Source organism: Pezoporus flaviventris, unplaced genomic scaffold, assembly GCF_033815535.1.
Source record: "Pezoporus flaviventris isolate CSIRO_AGI_PZ_B2104156 unplaced genomic scaffold, CSIRO_AGI_Pfla_v1 ptg000011l, whole genome shotgun sequence".
Lineage (NCBI taxonomy): Eukaryota > Metazoa > Chordata > Aves > Psittaciformes > Psittacidae > Pezoporus > Pezoporus flaviventris.
The window spans coordinates 1,035,116-1,055,693 of NW_026892559.1; the positions used below are offsets into that span (position 1 = coordinate 1,035,116).

General features: G+C 38.7%; 1 protein-coding gene across 2 annotated transcripts in view; it reads left to right on the forward strand.

The window, feature by feature from the left end:
• LUC7L2 (LUC7 like 2, pre-mRNA splicing factor) overlaps positions 1-16,729 on the forward strand; it is a 36,894-nt gene extending 20,165 nt beyond the window's left edge. For both annotated transcript variants that reach the window (XM_061450661.1, XM_061450662.1), the window contains exons 3-10: positions 1,289-1,387; positions 2,240-2,350; positions 2,996-3,139; positions 4,551-4,727; positions 7,343-7,434; positions 8,322-8,351; positions 9,214-9,408; positions 15,803-16,729. In XM_061450661.1, coding sequence (XP_061306645.1) covers positions 1,289-1,387; positions 2,240-2,350; positions 2,996-3,139; positions 4,551-4,727; positions 7,343-7,434; positions 8,322-8,351; positions 9,214-9,408; positions 15,803-15,995 — 1,041 coding nt within the window. In that variant the 3' untranslated portion in view covers positions 15,996-16,729. The remainder of the gene's footprint in view (positions 1-1,288; positions 1,388-2,239; positions 2,351-2,995; positions 3,140-4,550; positions 4,728-7,342; positions 7,435-8,321; positions 8,352-9,213; positions 9,409-15,802) is intronic.
• Positions 16,730-20,578: the final 3,849 nt, after the last annotated feature.

A 20,578-nucleotide genomic window follows, 5' to 3' on the forward strand; every position in this document is an offset into this window, starting at 1 on the left:
TTTTTTCTTTTTTAATGCACAAATAAGTGCCTTATTGGCTCAAATCCAAATTTCTTGCAACAGTTTAACCCTTTTTTTATTTACAAAACTCAAAAAACAAGTTATTAATTATTTCAGTTGGTTCTAAAACAGTTATTAAACTACAGCAGTAACAGCTTTTTCCATCAGAGTTCAGCTTTCATTGTGTGCTTTCAATGTTAAGAAAGGATTAATTTTTCTTAATATTAAGTGAGCAGTGCCAAGGGCAGACTTAACTGAAACTGTGCTGGTTTTAAGTGATTCAACTAATTATTACTTCCAGTGATTATCCATCAGCTGGTGCTTTTGCAGGGAGGATGCATTGGTTTTGTTCAGTTTTTTCTACATTTGGGCTTTGTTGGTTGGGGTTTTGTATGTGTGTGTGTTCATTTTGTTTTTGGGTTTGTTTAGGTATTTTTATCATGTGAACAGTGCTCTGTCTTTATCACCAAACAAACTTTCAGGGAGCAGATTTCATTAGAATTACTTATGCTGAGTGATATACAAATTTCAATTTCAAATGGTATTTCTTACCTAATGAGATTCTGGGCAATCTTCTCAGTGGCATTATATGCAAGATTAGTGATGTAGTCTGCTTACTTCAAGTTCATGCTTCCTTTCTGCCCTTCCTAGATCGGTTTTAGATTACAAATGAACTACCTATGTATCTATACTTCCCTCATTCTTCAGTATAGTCCAGCACTCAGCTCAACTTCAGTCATCTGCAGAATGTTTTGCTGGGATTTGATTTTTGGCTGTCTTGTTTGAAATGCTTCAAGAATGGTTTTTAAGCAGCACTTAACAGTGGGGCTGTGGTTATAGCTATTTCAGGTGATAACTATAATTGGAACACATATTAGAGAGCGTGCAGACAATTCAGATCAAACATTTCACCATTTGATTGCCAATGACTTGCAGGGAACTTGGTTCTCCTAGGCTGTTTTAATTCAATACAGGATGTCAGTCACTGTACTTCAGTCACTGTTTTGAACTTCCAGTAAACCAGTGTTTTTTGCAGGACATTAATGATACTTTTAATGCAGACAGCCATCTTGATATGCTGTTGATTCTGTCTGCTTTTATTATTTCCTGATTCATGTATGGTGTTTCAAGATCTGGTATTGTCTTAAAGCTTCATTAGCCTGTCCTTTCATTCCTACTGGGGAGATGATTTGCTTTAGAGTATTTGACTGTTGAAGAAAATAATGTTAACTTCATTCCTTGTATAACTTTTCAGAAGTGTTGCAACTTTCCCTCTGTCTCTTTTCAGAGAATGGACCTTGGAGAATGTCTGAAGGTGCACGACCTGGCATTAAGGGCAGACTATGAAATAGCTTCCAAAGATCAAGATTTCTTCTTTGAGCTTGATGTATGTATTTTGTCATAATGGTGGAGAGACAGTATAACTTATGTATCTAGGTAGATAAACTGAGCCACAAAAATTAAGTTTTTGGTACATACAAAATTAATTAATAGGCAGAAAAGCCCTTGGCTCAATTACATAAAAGATACATGTTTCTTCATGATTGTATGCCAGGATTTAATTAATATTGGTAGTCATTTCTAGGTAGAACTGTTAAAGTCTTCCACAGAGCAAATAATCATAGACCTGGATGCTGATTTAATGTTATCAAGTAGCAAGTAAATGCTACGGCTGCGCATGCTTTGAAGAGAGCCTTAAATTACAGGCTTACTGAAGAAAGTAATTTTGTATTGGGGTTAACAAATCATATTCTGTGTCTCCGTGCACCGTAGTTTGAGTAATGTAGTTTTGAACTCCCAACGAGGAAGTTAGTCTTCATTTGGACAAAAAGGTTTGGGATTTTTGTTCGAAGGGATGGTCTTAATATACTTAATAGCTTAAAACCCTACTGAAGAAAAGTTACATTGCATGTATTGATTGGGTGAGATGAACATGAATCCCCTTTAAAGGATTTTAATGTATGTTAGAAATGGTCTTTTCTTTTTAGAGAAGGTTTAAGACAGATTCACGTCCGAATTTCTGCAAATACTTACAACTATGATTATAGTGTAGATTAGAATCTTTAAAATGTTGCATATTTCTATATGCAATTAGTCACCACAAACTGATAAGATGGTTTTACAAAGTTTCACTAATAAAAGCTTATTAAAGTTAAGTCTTAATAAATCTGAAGTGTTACGGCTAATGAAATCCTCATGTTCTTGACAGCATTGACCAGTGTTCTTGTTGATGTTTCAGGCAATGGACCACCTGCAGTCATTTATTGCAGACTGTGACAGGAGAACAGAAGTGGCTAAGAAAAGACTAGCAGAAACACAGGAAGAGATCAGCGCTGAAGTTGCAGCTAAAGTAAGAATGTAAAACTAGTTACTGAAGTCTCTTTGAAGGTCTGTTTTTCTGAGGAGCCAACTTAAGGCTTTGTCAAGCTGTCAAACCTGAGAATTCATACTGAGGAGGGGGTAAAAATAAGTTTTCTGTATCCTTCTCAAAACTGCCGTTAAAGCACAGAGAGGGTAACACAGGGAAGAGACCTCTCTGATATTTTTGTGCTTGGGAAACTTGACTCTCCATTATACCATGCAATATAAATGTTAGTAGTTCTTAACATTTTTTGATCAAAACATGAAGTAAACAATTAGATAGGCTTTTCTCTAGATCTGCTGGGGGGAAAAATAACTTTTATATGTGTTCTGCACATATGCACATGCTAGAGATGAATGGTAGTGCAAATCCTAGTTTGCAAGACTCACACAGACAAGATGTGAATTACTTGGAAGTCTGAACAAAATTCTGCTCTTGAGTTGGTACACAAACTTTAACTCAGCCTTTCTCAGTATGGTTTTACATGAGGCAACTTCTGTTTCACTTTTACCTGGAGAAGATATCTCTGCCTGCTTCTTTTAATTCTGTAATTTTTGCATATAATGACTCATAATAGTTTGTTTTCCATAATGAAAAGTATTTCCTGTGTTAAGCCTTTGTTTCTCTTTCAAGGCTGAAAGAGTTCATGAATTGAATGAAGAAATTGGGAAACTGCTGGCCAGAGTAGAACAGCTTGGAGCTGATGGCAATGTGGAAGAATCTCAAAAAGTAATGGATGAAGTGGAGAAGGCTCGAGTAAAGAAGAGAGAAGCAGAAGTAAGTTGATTGTGTAAGGCCTGGGGGATGGAAAGGACAGGGTCAAGATTAAAATGGTTGACATCTGTGTAATGCAAGATGTCTTATCTGCTTTCACTTAATTGCTTCATGTAAAACTAAAGAATTTGGTTTGTTGGAATCCTGTGAAGTTTCTATTTTAAAAGCCACTCCTATACTATTAAAATTATACCCTCTTTGATGACTGATGCATTTATCTTAGTTTAGCTGTATTGGCCAGTTTTATCTATGGACACTAGAATTGTGTCTGTGTTTGTTGGACTGACTTACCTCATTCAGTCTCACAGCTGTTGCTGTGGCACCCCTGTTGTACCTCTGATACGCTGATGTGGCTCATACTGGAAAGCTTCAATGAAGTAAACTATTGTCTTTATTAAAACACAGTTAATAAACGGCTTGTGTATCAGGCAAGTCAGAACGGTCCTTGTTGTAATGTTCAGGTGGCAGAACTCATCCAGAGCTTTGCATATGGTATTTCACCAAGATATTTAAGTCTGTAGAAACAAACTCCTGCAGCTGTTTTAGTGATGTCAGACGGATTGCAAGCAGTCTTGTTTGTTTGTTACCTGAGTATCTGTAGATAAATTCTGCTCAGATAACTTGTTTAGTGTCTAAACACGTAGATTTATCAGGGAAACAACTACTGTTTTAAACTGGGTTTGAAATTAAAACTAATATTTTCATAATATGTTAACACAGTAATTCTACTGTTAATGTGTATTCATTATTGCATATGAAAAAGTTGTTAATTCTTCTAAGTAATATGGTCTTAAATAAAGATGACAATCGCCTCACTTTATTTAATTTGCAAAACCAGTTGCTGATGTCCTGCTTTTAAGTATGTCCAGTCTTCAAAATAAGGAGCCTGCCTTGTATCATAGAATCATAGAATGGTTTGAGTTGGAGAGAGCCTGAAGAATCTAGTTCCAACCCCTTGCCATGGGCAGGAACACCTCACATTAGACCATGTCACCCAAGGCTCTGTCCAGTCTGGCCTTGAACACTGCCAGGGATAGATCATTTACCACTTCTTTGGGCAGCCTGTTCCAGTGCCTCACCACCATCACAGTAAAGAACTTCTTCCTTACATCTAACCTGAACTTCCCTGTTTAAACCCATCACCCCTTGTCCTGTTATTGCAGTCCCTGATGAAGAGTCCCTCTCCAGCACCCTTGTAGGCCCCCTTCAGATCTTAATGAGACAGGTGATCTATGAATAGTGTGAATTAACTGAAGGGTATGCTGGTGAACACAGAATTTGGTTATCAATTTGTAGTATATCTTTGGTAAAGTGTTATCTTTGTATATCTGTGCATTAAGAATTAACTGTTAGCAAATTATTTTGTTGTTGGGTTTTTGTTTGTTTTTTGTTGTTGTTGTTTTTTTTTCTCTAGGAAGTATACAGGAATTCTATGCCTGCCTCTAGCTTTCAGCAGCAGAAGCTACGCGTTTGTGAAGTGTGTTCAGCTTATCTTGGTCTTCATGACAATGATCGTCGACTTGCTGACCACTTTGGAGGAAAACTTCATTTAGGATTTATTGAGATAAGAGAGAAGCTTGAGGAACTGAGGGTAAATCATTCTTCCATTTTTGTGTGTATATGTGTGTGGTGCTACTTAATTACTTGCCAGGCAACCTTAATGGAGTATTTCTTTCTGGGTGTTTTAATTTTTTCCTATATTACTTTAAAAGTTTGGATTTCATTTGTCTACAAGACACTAAACATTCTAATTAAATATCACTTACCTGGTTAATTTGGGATGATAACCTGTTTTGTACTGAGCTATATTAAAACACATGTTCAAAGGAATGCATCTTTGGAACAGAATGTGCAATTGTACTTGTAAAATGGATAGCAGTATTTTGAATTACAGTGTTGCTGAAACGTATTTAGCAGTCATAGGTGATAGCCAGATGGATTTTACTTTTAGCCCGTTGGTTGCTTAAAAGTAATAAGAGGCTTCTGAAACTACAAGAGCATGTAGTGGGCCTGGATGGTATTTTATAATTAGGATTGAATATTAACAGGCCTGGTGTTGAAATCCTTGTTTTTGGTGCTACTACATAAGGAGGATGATAACACATGGGGAAGTTCCTAAAATAAGAAGATCTACAGAAATGCTTGGAGCTCAAGCAGTGTGCTGTATGGTGAAAGACTAAAACTCAATTTGTTTGTTACTCAGACAAAGATTAGGAGGTTACTTTTATTCCAGAGGTACCAACCCTATAGAATACCTCCTCTCCCCCACTCACGGAGGGATGGGAGGAGAATCGAAGGAATGTAACTCCCACAGGTTGATATAAGAACAGTCCAGTAACTGAGATATAACACAAACCACTACTGCTACCACCAATAATAAGGAAAATAGCAAGGGAAGAGAATACAGCCGCTCACCACTTGCCAACTGATCCCCAGCCTGACCCAATCAGCGATCTTTCTTTACCACTGAACCATAAGGGAGAGGGAGGATTAGGGCAATAAGATATTTTACCTTTATCACTGATAGCAGTAATTGAGTAATTGACCATTGTTTGTCCATTACGGTTTTATTGCTGTGGCTCATTCTTTTAAAACAACATGTCAGAAGGTACTCAAAAAAACTAAAAAAAAAAAAAGAATATTTCTCATTTTTAAAAGTAATTTTTGAAGGCTTTTAAGTTTAACTGACCATAGGTGAAATAAATAAGCTCCAACAACTCAAGGCAGTAGCTATCCACAGTCAGAATACAAAATATGTGTATCTTGAAGTGAGGCAATTAAAATCATTTTTATAGGGATGTTGCATGTTCTCTATAGCTTGATGATTTGAAATCCAGTTGTAATATTATCCTAATCTTGATCTTGACCAGAAATTGTGTGCTGGAAGAAAGATTTACTGGAATTATATTCTGGACTTTTTGGTATTCAAGGAGATGGATTTGGACACAGATGTCATTTATAATTTTACTATGAAAGTTGAGTTCAAGGCTCAATTAAGCATTTAACTGTAGAAATCACTAAAGACAGTAGCTACATGAATTGAAGTCCTAAAAGAAAATTACACTACTGAGTTTGAGTAAATTGGCTTGGTTTATATTTCATAATATTCCAGCTGTCTTGCATGAATACTGTGTGGCTTATCCTTTGGAAAGCCCAGCTCTTTCTGCTGACTGCATTGGCAATTTAGGCTCCTAAAAATAGCTGCTGTAACTTAAACCTTAGATGCCTGGAATAGATCATGTGTGCTTCCTTTCATCTGTCCATGAAGTTACACAGTCACTTAAACAAGAAACCTTGCTTGTAGTTATATTACTGATGCACAAGGGAAAATAGATAGAATTTGACATAAAGGTTTGATACAACTGACTATTTACATCATTTGGGAAGGAAAAAATGCATGTATAATTATTTCACATTCCCAAAACATCAATAAAACAATCTTTTTAAGTACTTAACTAACAAAAAAGAAAACAATAACTATTCCCTCCTTCCTCAGAGCTCTCCTCAGAGATCTAATCAAGATGCTGCTGGGGCAGTTCCACATCTCAGAAGAAGGTCTTTACAAAGAGTTGAATTTCTTGCATCATATCCAGAAGTTGGCAAGACTTGGGTTTGGCCAGATCTCCAGTTGTGAGTTTCACATCTGAGGGCCCTCTACTGAGCGTGCCTTGTCCCCAGTAGTAGTGAGTTCAACCTGGGGTCTACCAGCGGAAGCATCCTCTCTAACTATATGTCTCACGGTCACAGTATAGAAACAAATAGGCTCAAAATGATGTATTGGTCCAACCAAGTTCTTAGAGACTAAGGATTTCTTTGTCACAGCATAGCTGAAGGAGTTAAAACCGCTAACTCTCCCAGTTTTGATTCCTTTCTACCTTTCCCCAGTGGCCAAAATACGATGTGAGAGTTTCCATGCTAATCCTGTTAAAGGCATGATTTACTGCTCTGAATTCCCCTTTGTGGAAAACTTAATATAACTACATATTTCAGGTCTTTGTGTCACACCCATCTAATGAAGCCCTTCTGCAATAACTTCTGGTTTTTGGAGAAAAAAAAAAGCTGAGGAAGAGAGGGAATAATTACACAAGGGAAAGGGAATATACATGAAGAAAAGAACTGAATATTAACTGTCTGGATTATTTTTATAGCACATTCATGTGAAAAATTTTGAATCTCAACTTAATGAATATGTTCTTTTGCTTTTAGAGGATTGTGGCTGATAAACAGGAGAAACGAAATCAGGAACGCCTGAAACGTAGAGAGGAGAGGGAAAGAGAAGAAAGGGAGAAGCTGAGGAGGTAGGTGTCTATTTTAATTGTATATACATAATGACTGATTTAACTTCAGTGGGAAAAAATAAGATGTAGTTCATACACATCTCTGAATCTGCAGAACCACAATAATGTGCATTCCTTGGAAACTCAAAAGAGTCAAGAGTGAATTTCATGTCAGACTCTTAAAACATGAATTGTTTTCATAGAAACCTTTTTTAAAAAAACTGCAGATAGAAGTGTCTACATATTTGAACAAATAGCCTTTAACTGAGGTAATTTTCAGGTGTGTAGTTTATTTTGAGACCTGACAGATGTGAGCTTACACGCATGTGAGTTTCAAACATCTGGTAGATGTTAGGTATTTTCTTTATAGATGTTAAAAAATTTTCCTTACTGGAAATAGTTGAATGTATGAATGAGGAAAGTAATTCCCTGTTCTTCCATGAAATGGTTGCCTTCAGGCTAAAGTGGAATGGAATTTGAACTGCAGTTCTCCTGACATGTTAGCTTCAGAGGCTAACAATGTAAACTTTTGAGATCTGTGGCAGACTGATAATACATGTCTGATAAGAAATAAGGGAGTATTGACTTGAACTTTTTCTGGGAGGGATGGGAATAAAAAGCAGATGAGATATTCTTTTGGGTTTGCAGTATGGTGGTCTCAAAATAAATAAAAACCAACAAACACAAAACAGTTATCAGAAAAATATGTTTCCTGGTAAACATGTTGCATAGGTATTAACATCAAATAAAAAGTCTTTAATTGCTAGTAAAATAAGAAATACAGTAATATAAGAAGTTTTGCTAGTAAAATAAGAAATACAGGTCAATAGCGTGGTTTATTATTACTAAATTGTAGTTTAATAAGATTCTGTAAGGAAAAGTTATATACTATTTTCTATTTATTTCAGGTCCAGATCCCACAGCAAGCATGCCAAAAGGTAAACAAATCTGCAGACAAGAAATACCACCAGTGAAGCCAGCCTTTTAGAAGCTGGAACATTTTGTCTAGCACTGATAAAGATGTCCACCTTTGCAGACAAAATATTCTGTTATGTGTTTATACAGTATTTATCACCATGCTACTTCTATTCTGTGGCTACTACAATGCAACTTACTGCCCAAAATGACATTTAGAACACAGAGTTGCTGTTTCTGCAAAACAGAAGCTTCTAGTTAATACCTTTTGGTGAAAACCCATATCCTAAGCACCAGGCTAATTCTCAGCATCTGACCCATCAATAGTACGAGTTTTCTTCTTAACCTACACAGATGAAGGTCACCCATGAGGTATTACTGCAAAGTAATAAAAAAAAAAAAGGGGGGGGGGGGGGGGGTAGGAGGAAGGGATAGGTAATGGTGCTTAGAGCCTTCTAGAATAGTTCTGTTGCAGTAGCTATGGGGAATGATATAGTCCTGCTTTCTCAGAACATCATAATACATAGGTTCTGGCAGATGATCGCTGTCAGTGCATTACAGAGTTCTACAACTTCACATGATAAAGACAAGATTTTAAGATTTTTAAAAAGTGCTTTTTCCATATTTTTAATCTATTTCAGAAGCCTGAATTGGCTATGCTGTAACCATACGTACAGTCATGACTTAATTGTAAAATTGCCTGCATTAGTCACAGTGGAGGATTGCTTTCCCCTTTCTGCCTGTGTTAGGACAATGCAATAGCTCTGACCACCACAGACCATTCTCTGTACAAATTTGCTTATGCATACAGTGCATAATATTCATAGTACACTGATGGAGTAGCCACGTGAATGTGTGTCTGGTCTAAGTCCTTTCTGTTTCTAGATCTAGGTCCCGAGATCGCCGCAGACATCGCTCTCGCTCAGCCTCCCGAGAACGAAAGCGAAGAACTCGCTCCAAATCCCGTGAGAAACGCCACCGCCACAGGTCTCGCTCTACCAGCCGCAGCCGGAGTCGCAGCCATCATAGGAGCAGGCATAGTTCTAGGGAGAGAAGCCGAGAACGCAGCTCCAAAAAGAGGTAAATATTTGCCTAGAAAGAAATGGCTTTTGCTAGATGCGTGATGTGAATTTTAACACTAAATTAAGTTTACGTTTCCCACTTGGTAATTTAAACACATTTTAAGACTGTCTCAGATTATATTGTCTTGAATGTGTTTCACTGTAAGTCCCTCACTTACGCATTTAGCATATTTATGATTTTACATACCATAGTGTTTTGGGTTTTCATTAGAATAATAGGGTTAGGTATTATTTCTGTTTCGGACAAGTGACATTAGGTATTGGTGTCAATACTACCAGCTTACTACAGCATAGAAAGTGAAACAACTGATCTCCATTTGAACCCAGGGATATCAGCAGTCCTCCTGCATTCAGTTTTTCCCCTGCGCTCTTGTTCGCAGCACTGGAGCCCATCTGTGTGTACTGTGCCAGATAAGTTTAGATATGCCTGAAAATAAACTTGTTGCATTTATCTGAAGACGCTGCTTTGCAAAGAAAGTGGCTCAACCCCTCACGGAAGGATTACTGCAGAGAGCAGTCTGGAGCTGTTGCTTTTGAATGAGTCAGTTGCGATTTGCTCCTGAGGATTTGCTGGCTTATTTTAGATAAGTGAGATAAGCATAATTTAGGAGAATGTTGGAGTTGCGCAACGTCACATCTGGTAGGGAGGCCTGCTCGTAACCAGGGTTCCTTTCTTCTGTAGGTCAGCCACTATGGCATAGGTCTGAGAGCAATACAGCGGATGTAGTGCCCAGTGTTAAAACCCCAGCAGTCTCTCAACTTGCAAGAAGAGAAAAGATGTCGTTTTGAAATGAATGCACATGCAGAGTTTGCAATTGAAATTATCTTAGGAGTCAAATCACCAAGGATGAAGAAATATGTGTTGAATATATTCAAGTATCTCATGGGCTCTTTTCCCTAAAAATGAGCTGCTTTTGTCTTCCTGGAGTATGTAGGTGGCTGTAGTCCCATTGTGCTCTCTAAGAGAGCATAGAAAACAGGGTTGATGCAAGTCTTTTATTTCCTTCACTTTGTTGCAGATGGATAAAACTTAAATGTCCAGTATTCTACTGGATGTAATCAGTAGTGTCTGGTATTTAAAATTCTTCAGGGTATTTTTTAGTCTCGTCAGCATTTTAGACGCGGCAGTTTCCATCTTGGTTGTAGCCTGTCATAGTTATCCTAAAGAACCTGCCTCTTCAAGGCATTCACAATGGCAGATAAGCAAATCTTCAAACTTGTATTTTTTCAGTCTTAAAATAAACACTTTCATTTGAATCAACACACTTGTTAACTTGGATGAACCAAAGTATAGAGCATATGCTGAAATTGCCTTTAATTCTTCAACTCTGAAGTCCAGCCTTGCAAGACTCAATTTCAGTCCTTTGAAGAAAACTATAGTGATTGATTGTTCCAGGATTTTCATTGTAGTTGTTCAAACTCTCCAATATGATGTGCATAATACAAGTGATGCATCGTCTTCTGTATGTTAGCAGAGAAGTATGTGAGAACCAGGAAATGGTGTGGACCATTGGCGCTATCCACATAACAGTAAACCTGTCAGTCTCAGCTACCAAAGTTGAATTGAAAAAGCACAGGGTGATCTGAAGATAAAGTCAGTGTCTTTTTGCAAGGTAATATCAAAGGATAAGCTCTTCGAGTCTTGTTTTGTATGAATGAGTATTAAAAAAATACAGTGTACCTTAGGGCACAAGATTTCAACCTTATAATACTCAGTACTGGAAATACTTCTCCTAATGTCAGTTCCTGCCCTGAAAGAATGAGACACACCTGTGTTGGAAGAATCCTTGGTACCACTCATTGTGTTACTGTTAACTTGAGGAAAAAAAATAATGATGCCATCATTAGCAGCTCACAGAATATTAGAATGGTTTCAGTTGGAAGGGACATCTAGTTCCAGTCCCCCTGGAACTAGAAGGATCATCTAGTTCCAGTCCCCCTGGAACTAGAAGGATCATCTAGTTCCAGTCCCCCTGGAACTAGAAGGATCATCTAGTTCCAGTCCCCCTGGAACTAGAAGGATCATCTAGTTCCAGTCCCCCTGCCATGGGCAGAGACACCTTCCATAAGACAAGGCTGAACTCTCCCTCTTGAACTTCATGAGGTTCCTGTCAGAACATTTCTTCAGCATGTTGAGGTCCCTCTGAGTGGCAGCATGACCCTCTGTTATATTACTTCAGTAAGAAGTTCTCATGTAAACATTTTTTTTTTTTGACAGTTGAAATAATGAATAGAGCTGGGTTTTTCTGTTTTTTTTTTTTTTTGCAAAAAAATGAAACCTATAGTAGCTCGAATGAATAAAATGTGAAAATCTTTGGACAGGGTTTATTTCTCTGAGGTCAAACGACATTTTTGCCTTTAGAGTATAGATACTGTGTTTTCAAGTGTCTGAAGAATTTGTAGAGCTATGATCTTGCTGCACTGAGGCCAGGATAGCTATTGAACTTGCAGCAAGGCTGGATACCTCTTTTTTTTTTTTTTTTTTTTTTTTTTTTTCAGAAATGCCCTTCTAGCCATTAGAGCTGCTTTTCACATGAATGTGGGAGAAGTCCTTCTTTTGAATACTGTTGATGCCAGAACTGAATTAGCAGGCTCAAATGTCTTATACTTCCTCGCCTCCTAAGAACTCTTTTTCTAGTCCAGGGAAGCACTTGTTGCCAAGTCTGGATTTTTTTTGTGGTGTTTTTGCTGGTGGTGGTGGGGTGTGTGTTTGTTTGTTTTGAGGAATTTCTTAAAATACTGATTTGAAATACTTCTTTTATTCAAGCCTGTCTCTTTAAGCTCAAAACATTGAGTTGTCCAAGGAATTCTGGCTAAGCATACTCTGGAAAATAAAAAAAATACTCCATCAAGTTAACTTCTTCAGGAACGAGTCATAGTCTTTTTGTTTTGAATAACCAGACTGAGATCTGGGGAACATGGTGCTTTTGCCAAGCTCTTGCAGAAGAGCTGAGTGTGGCACCAGAAGCAGCAGAAAGACAGCTGAAAGCCACAGCAGTGGCAGCCCATGGTGCCACTAATTGTAGGGCCTGAAGAGAAATGTGGCATTTTGGTTGCTATGTGGGAAGTGTTGCATCATTTTATGTTAATGTAAAGTCTTCAGTGTGATTCTGGGACTTGGTTAAAGTACCGTAAAATACAGTTAATTGTAGGCTGCTGAATCCTGCTGTAAAAGCTATTATATGTCTGGGATTTTTTTCCCCATTTTGATTGCATCCATTCTGGCTTTAACCGCATACTAGGCGGTTAGACTCCTTACTGGAGAAACTCTTGATGTGGAAGTCATTTTCCCATTTTGTTCTGTATAACATTATCACAGGCAAACATTAGCTGACTATTACTCTTTGCAGCAAACCATGCAGTTTCTTCTGTTTTTCTTGTCCACCCTTCTTCAGAAAGTATTTTTTAGAGTTTCACATAAAATGAAAAGCTGCCACCTCTCAGACACTACTTCGTTCTGAAAGTAAAGGGATGTTTATTGTGTGCTACATCTGAGGAGATACTATAAATACATAAATTTGTGTAACAGACACATTTTCTTTAATCTGTATCATCATTTGCCTTATAAACAGGTGGATGGGTTTAAATCTTTTAATGTCTGGGGCATCATTTCAAAATTATCAATATAAGGAGTGGACCTCACACTCTGTGGCACAACTGAATGTGCATAAACCATCTAGCAATAATAGCAGTTTGTCTGAGATAATGGGTACCCATCTGGTAATAACAGAAACGTGCCTAAGTTTATAGGAATCCTAGGTCTACCTGTGCTTGGATTGCTGGCCTATCAAGAGCAGGTTGAAGTAAAGTTTTGCTTTTCCTTGCTGTTAACTGTAAGTTCCAAATAACTAAAATGAATCATCATATTTGAAGTTAGATGTTGAGATGTATACTCAATGATAAGATCAGTAATGAGTCATGGCAGCAGACCTGAATGTCGGTAAATTGAGAGATGGTTGTGTCCATGTGTTTGAGCCCACTTAACTCATGTGATGAGGGCTAATACACTCCCAGACAGACATTGTGTGGATGAAGAGTACCTGCAGTCATAGGATGGGGTTTCATTTCACCTGGCTTTTGATGACTGGGTCAGATGTAAATCTTGTGGGTCTCATTACAGACTCATCTGACATAATTTTATGTCTATTTTAAAATGAGACAAATCATGCCCTGAAGTGTCTATTTCTTCTGCATACTATTAAGGAAATCTGGCTGTTCAGCTTAAGATGTCTTCATTGCAACCATTTAAAGCTGATGAGATAGATCCCACCCAGCATTTAGACGATTCTTTAAATATATTTCAGATCCCAGTTGACAGCAGAATATTCTAGCCCTTTCCTATTTCTTTGCTGTGGCAGAGAAGTACAGACTCTGCTTTCTTGGTTTTCATGTGTTTGGTTGGTTTTGCTTTTGGTTTGTGGGTTGTTGGGTTTTTTGCTTTTTTTTTCTTTTTGTTTTTTTTTGGGCGGGTTGTTTGTTTTTTTGTTGTTGTTGTTGATTGTGGCTTTTTAATATATTTTTGTCATGTTTTGAGGAGCAGACAAACATTTTACTCCTTGAAGGGCTTGAAACTGTAGCTACATCTTTCTCTGCTTTCCTAGATCTGACTGCCTGCTCTAGGACTTTCTCAGGCTGCCCTGGGATTTTTGTCCAAAGCTGCTTACAGTCTTTTGTCCTCAGACACAATGCAGGCATCCACAGATAATGTCTTGGAACCAGTATAATGTAACACAGTTCATAGTTGCTGAATGTGACGGCGTGAATGCTGCCCACATATCTGGTGAAGAGTTTGGTTTCTGCTGAAGGAATCCACTTGATCAGTTGGGAAGTAATGCTTTCCAAGCATTCTAGGTAATATAAGTCTAGTAGAAGTTCTCATTCTAAAGGCTATGCCTTGCCCTTGAGAAAGAAAGGAATGGTATTTTAATTCTAAGTCTTCTGGCAATAATACTGCTTGCTAAAAGCAATTGTATAAAATTACATATCACAGTGGTGTGGTTCATTAAAGCCAGTCTTCCTTCTTGTCAGCTAATTAGAGGCTTGCCTGTATAGAGATGGGATGGCTGGTTGAAATCATCTTGTATTCCTTCAGAAATGTGTTGAATAAGAAGCTAAAGCTGTGCATGGCATCATGTCCTATCTATCTGCGTATTCCAGGATTAATTACTAGAGTTAGCTTGAGTTGACCAGTTTGGAAGCATTGTTACTTCCGCAGGGGACTTGCAGCACCAAATACTTGTGAAACAGCTGTGCTAACTCCAGTATTAACTTCTTATGTAGCTCCCCTTCTTACTTGTTGTCCAGTTTGTGGAATAGGAGTAATACCCGGGGATCTGAGTGTTGCAAATACTAAGTTTTGCAGAATACTGTATTGTAGGGAAAGTAATCTTTCAAGCTGAGGAATTAAAATGTAGCTTCTTTGTAAGCTTATAAAAGGGAATTAGTGCAAGAGTCTTTTGCAGACTTTAGTTTTGAAGCTTTGAGGTGATGACAGTAACTTCTTGTAAGTGGAGAGAGTACAGTCTTACTGCACAGTACTCTGGCTTTTTTCAGTAAGAAATTAGTGGCTGCTTTATGGCATGTTGTTAAGATTTTTCCATAGAAGTATGTATTAGAATCTTATATGATTGCTGTACATCTTAAAATGAAAACATTGTTTTTGCGCAAGAGGCTTAGATGCACTCTCTGAGGGAATATAGAGGAGGAAGTGTAATCCATTTTTTTTTTTTTCCAGTACAGGTAGCCAATTTAATTCAAAACCACGTGGATTGCTTAACAGCCCGTTTCTGGCTCCATTGTAAAGGTTTTGTAAATGGCAATTATCAGAGTAAAATATCTAAAACCAGCACCACCCCTCATTGCAAAATCACACAACGGGTAATTCCTCAAACAAAACTTAATTGTAGCACAGATTCCAGATCTATGTTATATTTGCCATGTAATAGCCTCATTCCAGAATTATGCGAGTTAAATTCTCCTGGTTTTAATTGAACTCCCATTTTTAAACACATTTAAGTTTGTAATTTAGATATCTGAAATAAGCTGAATTCCTCTAAATCTGGAGACTACAGATGAGAAATTTCAGTTCAGCTTCTCTTAATGCAAACTTGAGGGTGGAAGTTGAAAATAAGAGATTTAGTGAAGCACATCGACCTTAATCTGGGCACTCTAATAAATGTAGATTAAATTCTGCCTCTAACAATATTTGTCTTTTGAAATTGGAAGTAGGAAGGGAAAAAGAGTAGAATGATTTCTCATGTCTTCTCATACATTTCTTTTCACATAAACCTGAAGTTGGGTTGGAAAAAGAAGAAAAATAAAAACTCAAAATGCTGTTTAATAGCTTATGACTTGTGACTCGCTTAAACTCTCAAATTTACTGCACCTTTCAGATCCTCAAAGGACAGATCTTCCAGAGACAAAGAACGTTCAAGAGACCGTGATAGAACATCACGTGATAAAGATAGAAGCTCAAGAGAGAGGTCACCGCGCGATTTCAAGGACAAGAAACGTTCCTACGAAAGTGCTAACGGCCGATCGGAAGACCCGAGGAGCTCTGAGGAGCGTGAAGCAGGGGAGATATAACTGGCTGTATATTCACCTGATCTAGCTTCCTATGGAGTTGCATACTATGGTTTAGTTTACAGTTGTTCAAAGGGACACCAGTGAGCAGTTCCAGACACTGATCCAACTAGGGTAGATGTACAGTATATAAAAGTGGTTATAACCAAGTCAGAATTAAACCCCATCAATTAATGATGCCTAAAGCTGGGTCCTGGACTTCCACCAAGTTGTAAAACTTTTCTGAAAGATTTCTCTTTATTCAGGACAACAGTTTTATGTACCAAGATGCAGATCTCAATGTTTTTAATCTCCTTTCCAATACAAGTTAGTGAACAAATTATGTTGTACTACTTGCCTTGGGTGCTTTTGAACCTTTATAAATTCTCCAATTCTGCTCCAGTCAAAACAGCAGCATTGAAAAGTTGTATTTTGGGGGATTTTTTTGTTTGTTTGTTTGCTTTTTTTGTAAGTGGGTGGGTGGATGGATATGAACTTTTACTCTAAGGTTATGTTCCCAGTGATTTTGTTTTGTTTGGGAACCTAGGAGTTGATTAACAGTGGGAGCGTTTAGACAGGAATGTGTGCTGGAGAAAGCGGAAATGTCTTTTTACAGTGCCTATTTAGATTTGGAAATTGAACAGCTGTTGCATTACATCTTTTTTTTTTTATTTCTACTTAAATTTTGAAATCAAAGCCAGTCCCATATCTGTACCATTTGATTGGTATGTGTTCAATATATTTGTTTTTTTCCATAAGGACTCTTTCTGCTTTTTCTTGTGGGCTACATCCTTAATTGTATTAAACACACAAAAACCCCAGCAACAACAAACAAAATCTAAGAACAAAAAAAAAAGGAAACAGTATTGTCCAATAACTTAACAAGAATATACAGGTCTCTTAAGGTGGTTCAGCAAGGGGTTGTTGGAACAAGATGATCTTTAAGATCCTTTCCAACCCAAACAATTCTATGATTCTATGAAACTAACATAATTTTTAACATACAGATGTGCTCTAGGAGAAGCAGTCTTTCTTAGGATGGTTAGGATTGTAATCAGATATTGTAATCAGGCAAAAACGTGTGTGGATTCGTAATTATCATGGTACAACCATTAACTCCTTAATTACTTTAGTTTCAAAAAGTTCTATTTCATTTAGGTGCAAGCTGCCTATATGTAGAATCACAGAATGGTTTGCGTTGGAAGGGACTGTAAAGATTGTCCAGTTCCAGTCCCCTGCCACAGACAGGGACACCTTTCACTAGAGCAGATTGTTGCAAGCCGTGTCCAATCTGGCCTTGAACACCACCAGGGATGGGGCAGCCACGGCTTTTCTGGGCAACCTGTGCCATTGCCTCACCACCCTCACAGGGAAGAATTTCTTCCTTACATCTAATCTGAATCTCCCCTCTGTCAGTTTAAAGCCAACTCCCTGTTGTCCTGCCACTACATACCCTTGTAAAAAGACTCTCCAAATTTCTTGGGAGGACCCCTTTAGGTACAGGAAGACTCTTACAAGGTCCCTCATGAGCTTTTCTTCAGGCTGAACCAGCCCATCTCTCTCGGCCTGTCTGCATAGGTGCTCCAGCTCTATAAGCATCTTCGTGGCCCTCCTTAGGATTTGCTCAAGAAGGCCTTTTCTCCCTCTTGTGTTGGGGAGCTGAACGCAATATTTCAGGTGGGGTCTCAGGAGGGTGGAGTAGTGGCATAGAATCCCCTCCCTTAACCTCCTCGTCAGCCCAGGACAGGGTTGGCTTTCTGGGCTGCAGGCACACACTGATGGATCATGTTGAGCTTCTCATCAGCCACCACCCCCAAGTCCTCCTCCGGGCTGTTCGCAGTCTAGTCTCTGCCCAGCCCCTATTTGTGATTGGGATTGTCCTGACCCACGTGCAGTACTTTGCAGTTGGCCTTGTTGAACCATGAGGTTTGCATGGACCCACCTCTCAAGCCTGTTGAGGCCCCTCTGAATGGCATCCCTTCCCTCCAGTGTACAACGCAGCTTGGTTCCATCAGCAAATTTGCTGAGAGTGCACTTAATCCCACTGTCCATGTTGCTGATAAAGGCGTTGCTTTTGATTCTGTTGGCTTGAACATGCTTTGGGGCCAGCAAATTAGTCAGATATGTTCTATTCGCACACAGAATTTAGAAATTTGTAAATTCTCCTTGAGATAGCACCACTGACGTGTACTCTTCTATATCCCTAGTCCAAGTGCCTCTGTAGGCCTGCTAATGATGGGTGTATAATACCACTGTAAATACACTATGTGCATTTTAATTCGGTGTCTCTTCTGTAGCACCTTCAGTGTGACCAGAGCACATGGGTGCTAATTCTAACACAATAGTAGATACTTCAGCAGTATTTTGGCTGGCAGGGAAATGTAGAAGAGGACCATTGTACTCTGCGAGGACTTGTATCCAGCATGGCACATACACTCCACTTTAAATTCAGGTAATTTTAAGCTTCTAAAGAAATGCCATAATGAAGGAAATATTTTGCAATTTCCTGTGAGGCCCAGCTGTGTGATGAATGTAAGTTATGTGTTCATCCCCTTGGTATGACCGCTCTGTTTAAGTGCTTGATAACATCTATTGTCACACCTTTGTTAATAGAATTCTAGTGTGTGGCAAAAGGTCAACAGTCATTTCTAGATACGTCTTGCACAGCAGACTTGCTGATGAGTGGTTTGCTAACTCCATTGTGATTCTTTTCTGGAATAAGATGACTTCTATTCCAGAAATACTAAGGGCCTGTCTCCCCCTGCAGCCAGCAACTGGAAATTTTTGTACTGTAAAAGATGGAGGGGGTATGATGACAGAATTTGCATACTGTGGCAAAACACTTACTAGCAAATTCTAGATAATATGCCATTGATTTTTACAAATGGCTTTTAAATTTAATTATAAAAGGATGATTTGATTTGGGCTTTCCGTTATTTATAGGTTTTTGTGGGAGCTTCACAGTTTCCAAGTACCCCACTCATGTTAAGCAGTGAGAAGGTACATCTTACCTCTGGTTTCCTGATAAAATAATCTGAATTACATGTGGAAATACAGGATTAGGGTGCAGTTAGGGAGAGAACTGAATTAAAGCAAGTGATGAAACACACTTCTGATACAAGACATATGGAACTTACATTTGAAAGGGAGACTGCTTTATTGATTGTGCCTAAGTAAGTAAGGATCTTCCACCCACCCAGCAGAACCTTAATTTCCAGGAGGTGAAAACTGGGGTATTCATCACCTGTGTATTTCCTGCTGGAGAACTGAAGGATGGTATTGACTGACATTAGTTTGCATGATCAAAATTATTGTGGAAGGGATCTGGAAGAAATCTCTACCCATCTGTGCTGCATCATGTAAGAGCTTTGACACTAATCAAATAGTTCAGGCTTCTTCACTTGTAGTTTTTAATTTCTCATTCTTCAGTAAGCAGTTCAGCCTGATTTCTGGTCTAGAATCAGAAATACAGTGGTGAGATCATTCAGAAGATGAAGCCGCTCAACCCACTAACCCACATTGAATACATCTTTACAGGCACAGATGTACTAGCTTCATGTCATGCTATGTGTCATCTGACCACACTAGTTACCACTTCCCACCCTGAGCTTGTTTGACCAGCTTTTCTCCTTTTAGGTGCCTGTTCAGCCATTGATTCTTAGGAGATCGAGAGAGCCAGAGGCGGCCTGCTAGACCCACGTGAAATCTGTGGGAGTGCTGCTGTGCTGTAATCTCTGTGTTGATCCGCACTGCTGCTTGTTCTTCAGTAAGAGATTTCACAGCAGATCCTTGAGAGGTCCTGAGATCAGACAGTGCTCAAGGCCATTCCTGTTCAAGGAAAATACCTTATCTCTCCTGCAAGGAGGCTTATTGGAGCCTGGGAAGGGGTTGGAGCTCCTAAGGGAACCTAAGGATGCCATAGCCGAGTACCTCTTTGAAATTTTGCTGTCACAGCTGTAGCTCCATAGCAATCTTCATTAGACTGCAGGTGCAAAATTGAGCAAAAAGAGAAGATTTGTTAATTTAACACCATTCCCAGTTTATTATTCTCCATATCTCGTATTTCATGTGCCACCTTCCTTGGTATAGTTGTCCCTTGTTCAGTAAACAGTAGAGGTTAGTTTCTCCCGATGCAGTCAGTGGCTTATAAAAAGTATTGACATGGTCTTCATTCAGTCCTGTCTGGTTCTTGCTCTTTGTTTTGTTTTTTCTTCTTTGATCACTTTTTTTTCCCTACTGGCTTCTTAATAAATTCTTGCACCATTACTGCTGATGCAATTCCTTAATTAGTATTTTCAGTAAGACCTGAGGCCCATTGTTCACTGCAGCCAGCAAAACTGGGTGGACTGCTAGGCAGGAGTTGTATCAGCAGCTGTAAATACAAGGGAAGAGAGCAATCTGTTTTTTTTCTAGCCCAGGCTCTCCTCTTTATCCCTGCTTTCCCTTCCGTGGGCACATGATGGACAGTCAGCAGGCAATTAGAAAATTCTCTCATGACCTATCTCTCCTGGCTCTGGCTTTTCACCTCCTGTTGCTCAGGAAACCGCAGTCCCACATCACTTCCCCAGGCTCTTGGTGGTGCAGAGCACTGCAGGACAGCAGTGTTC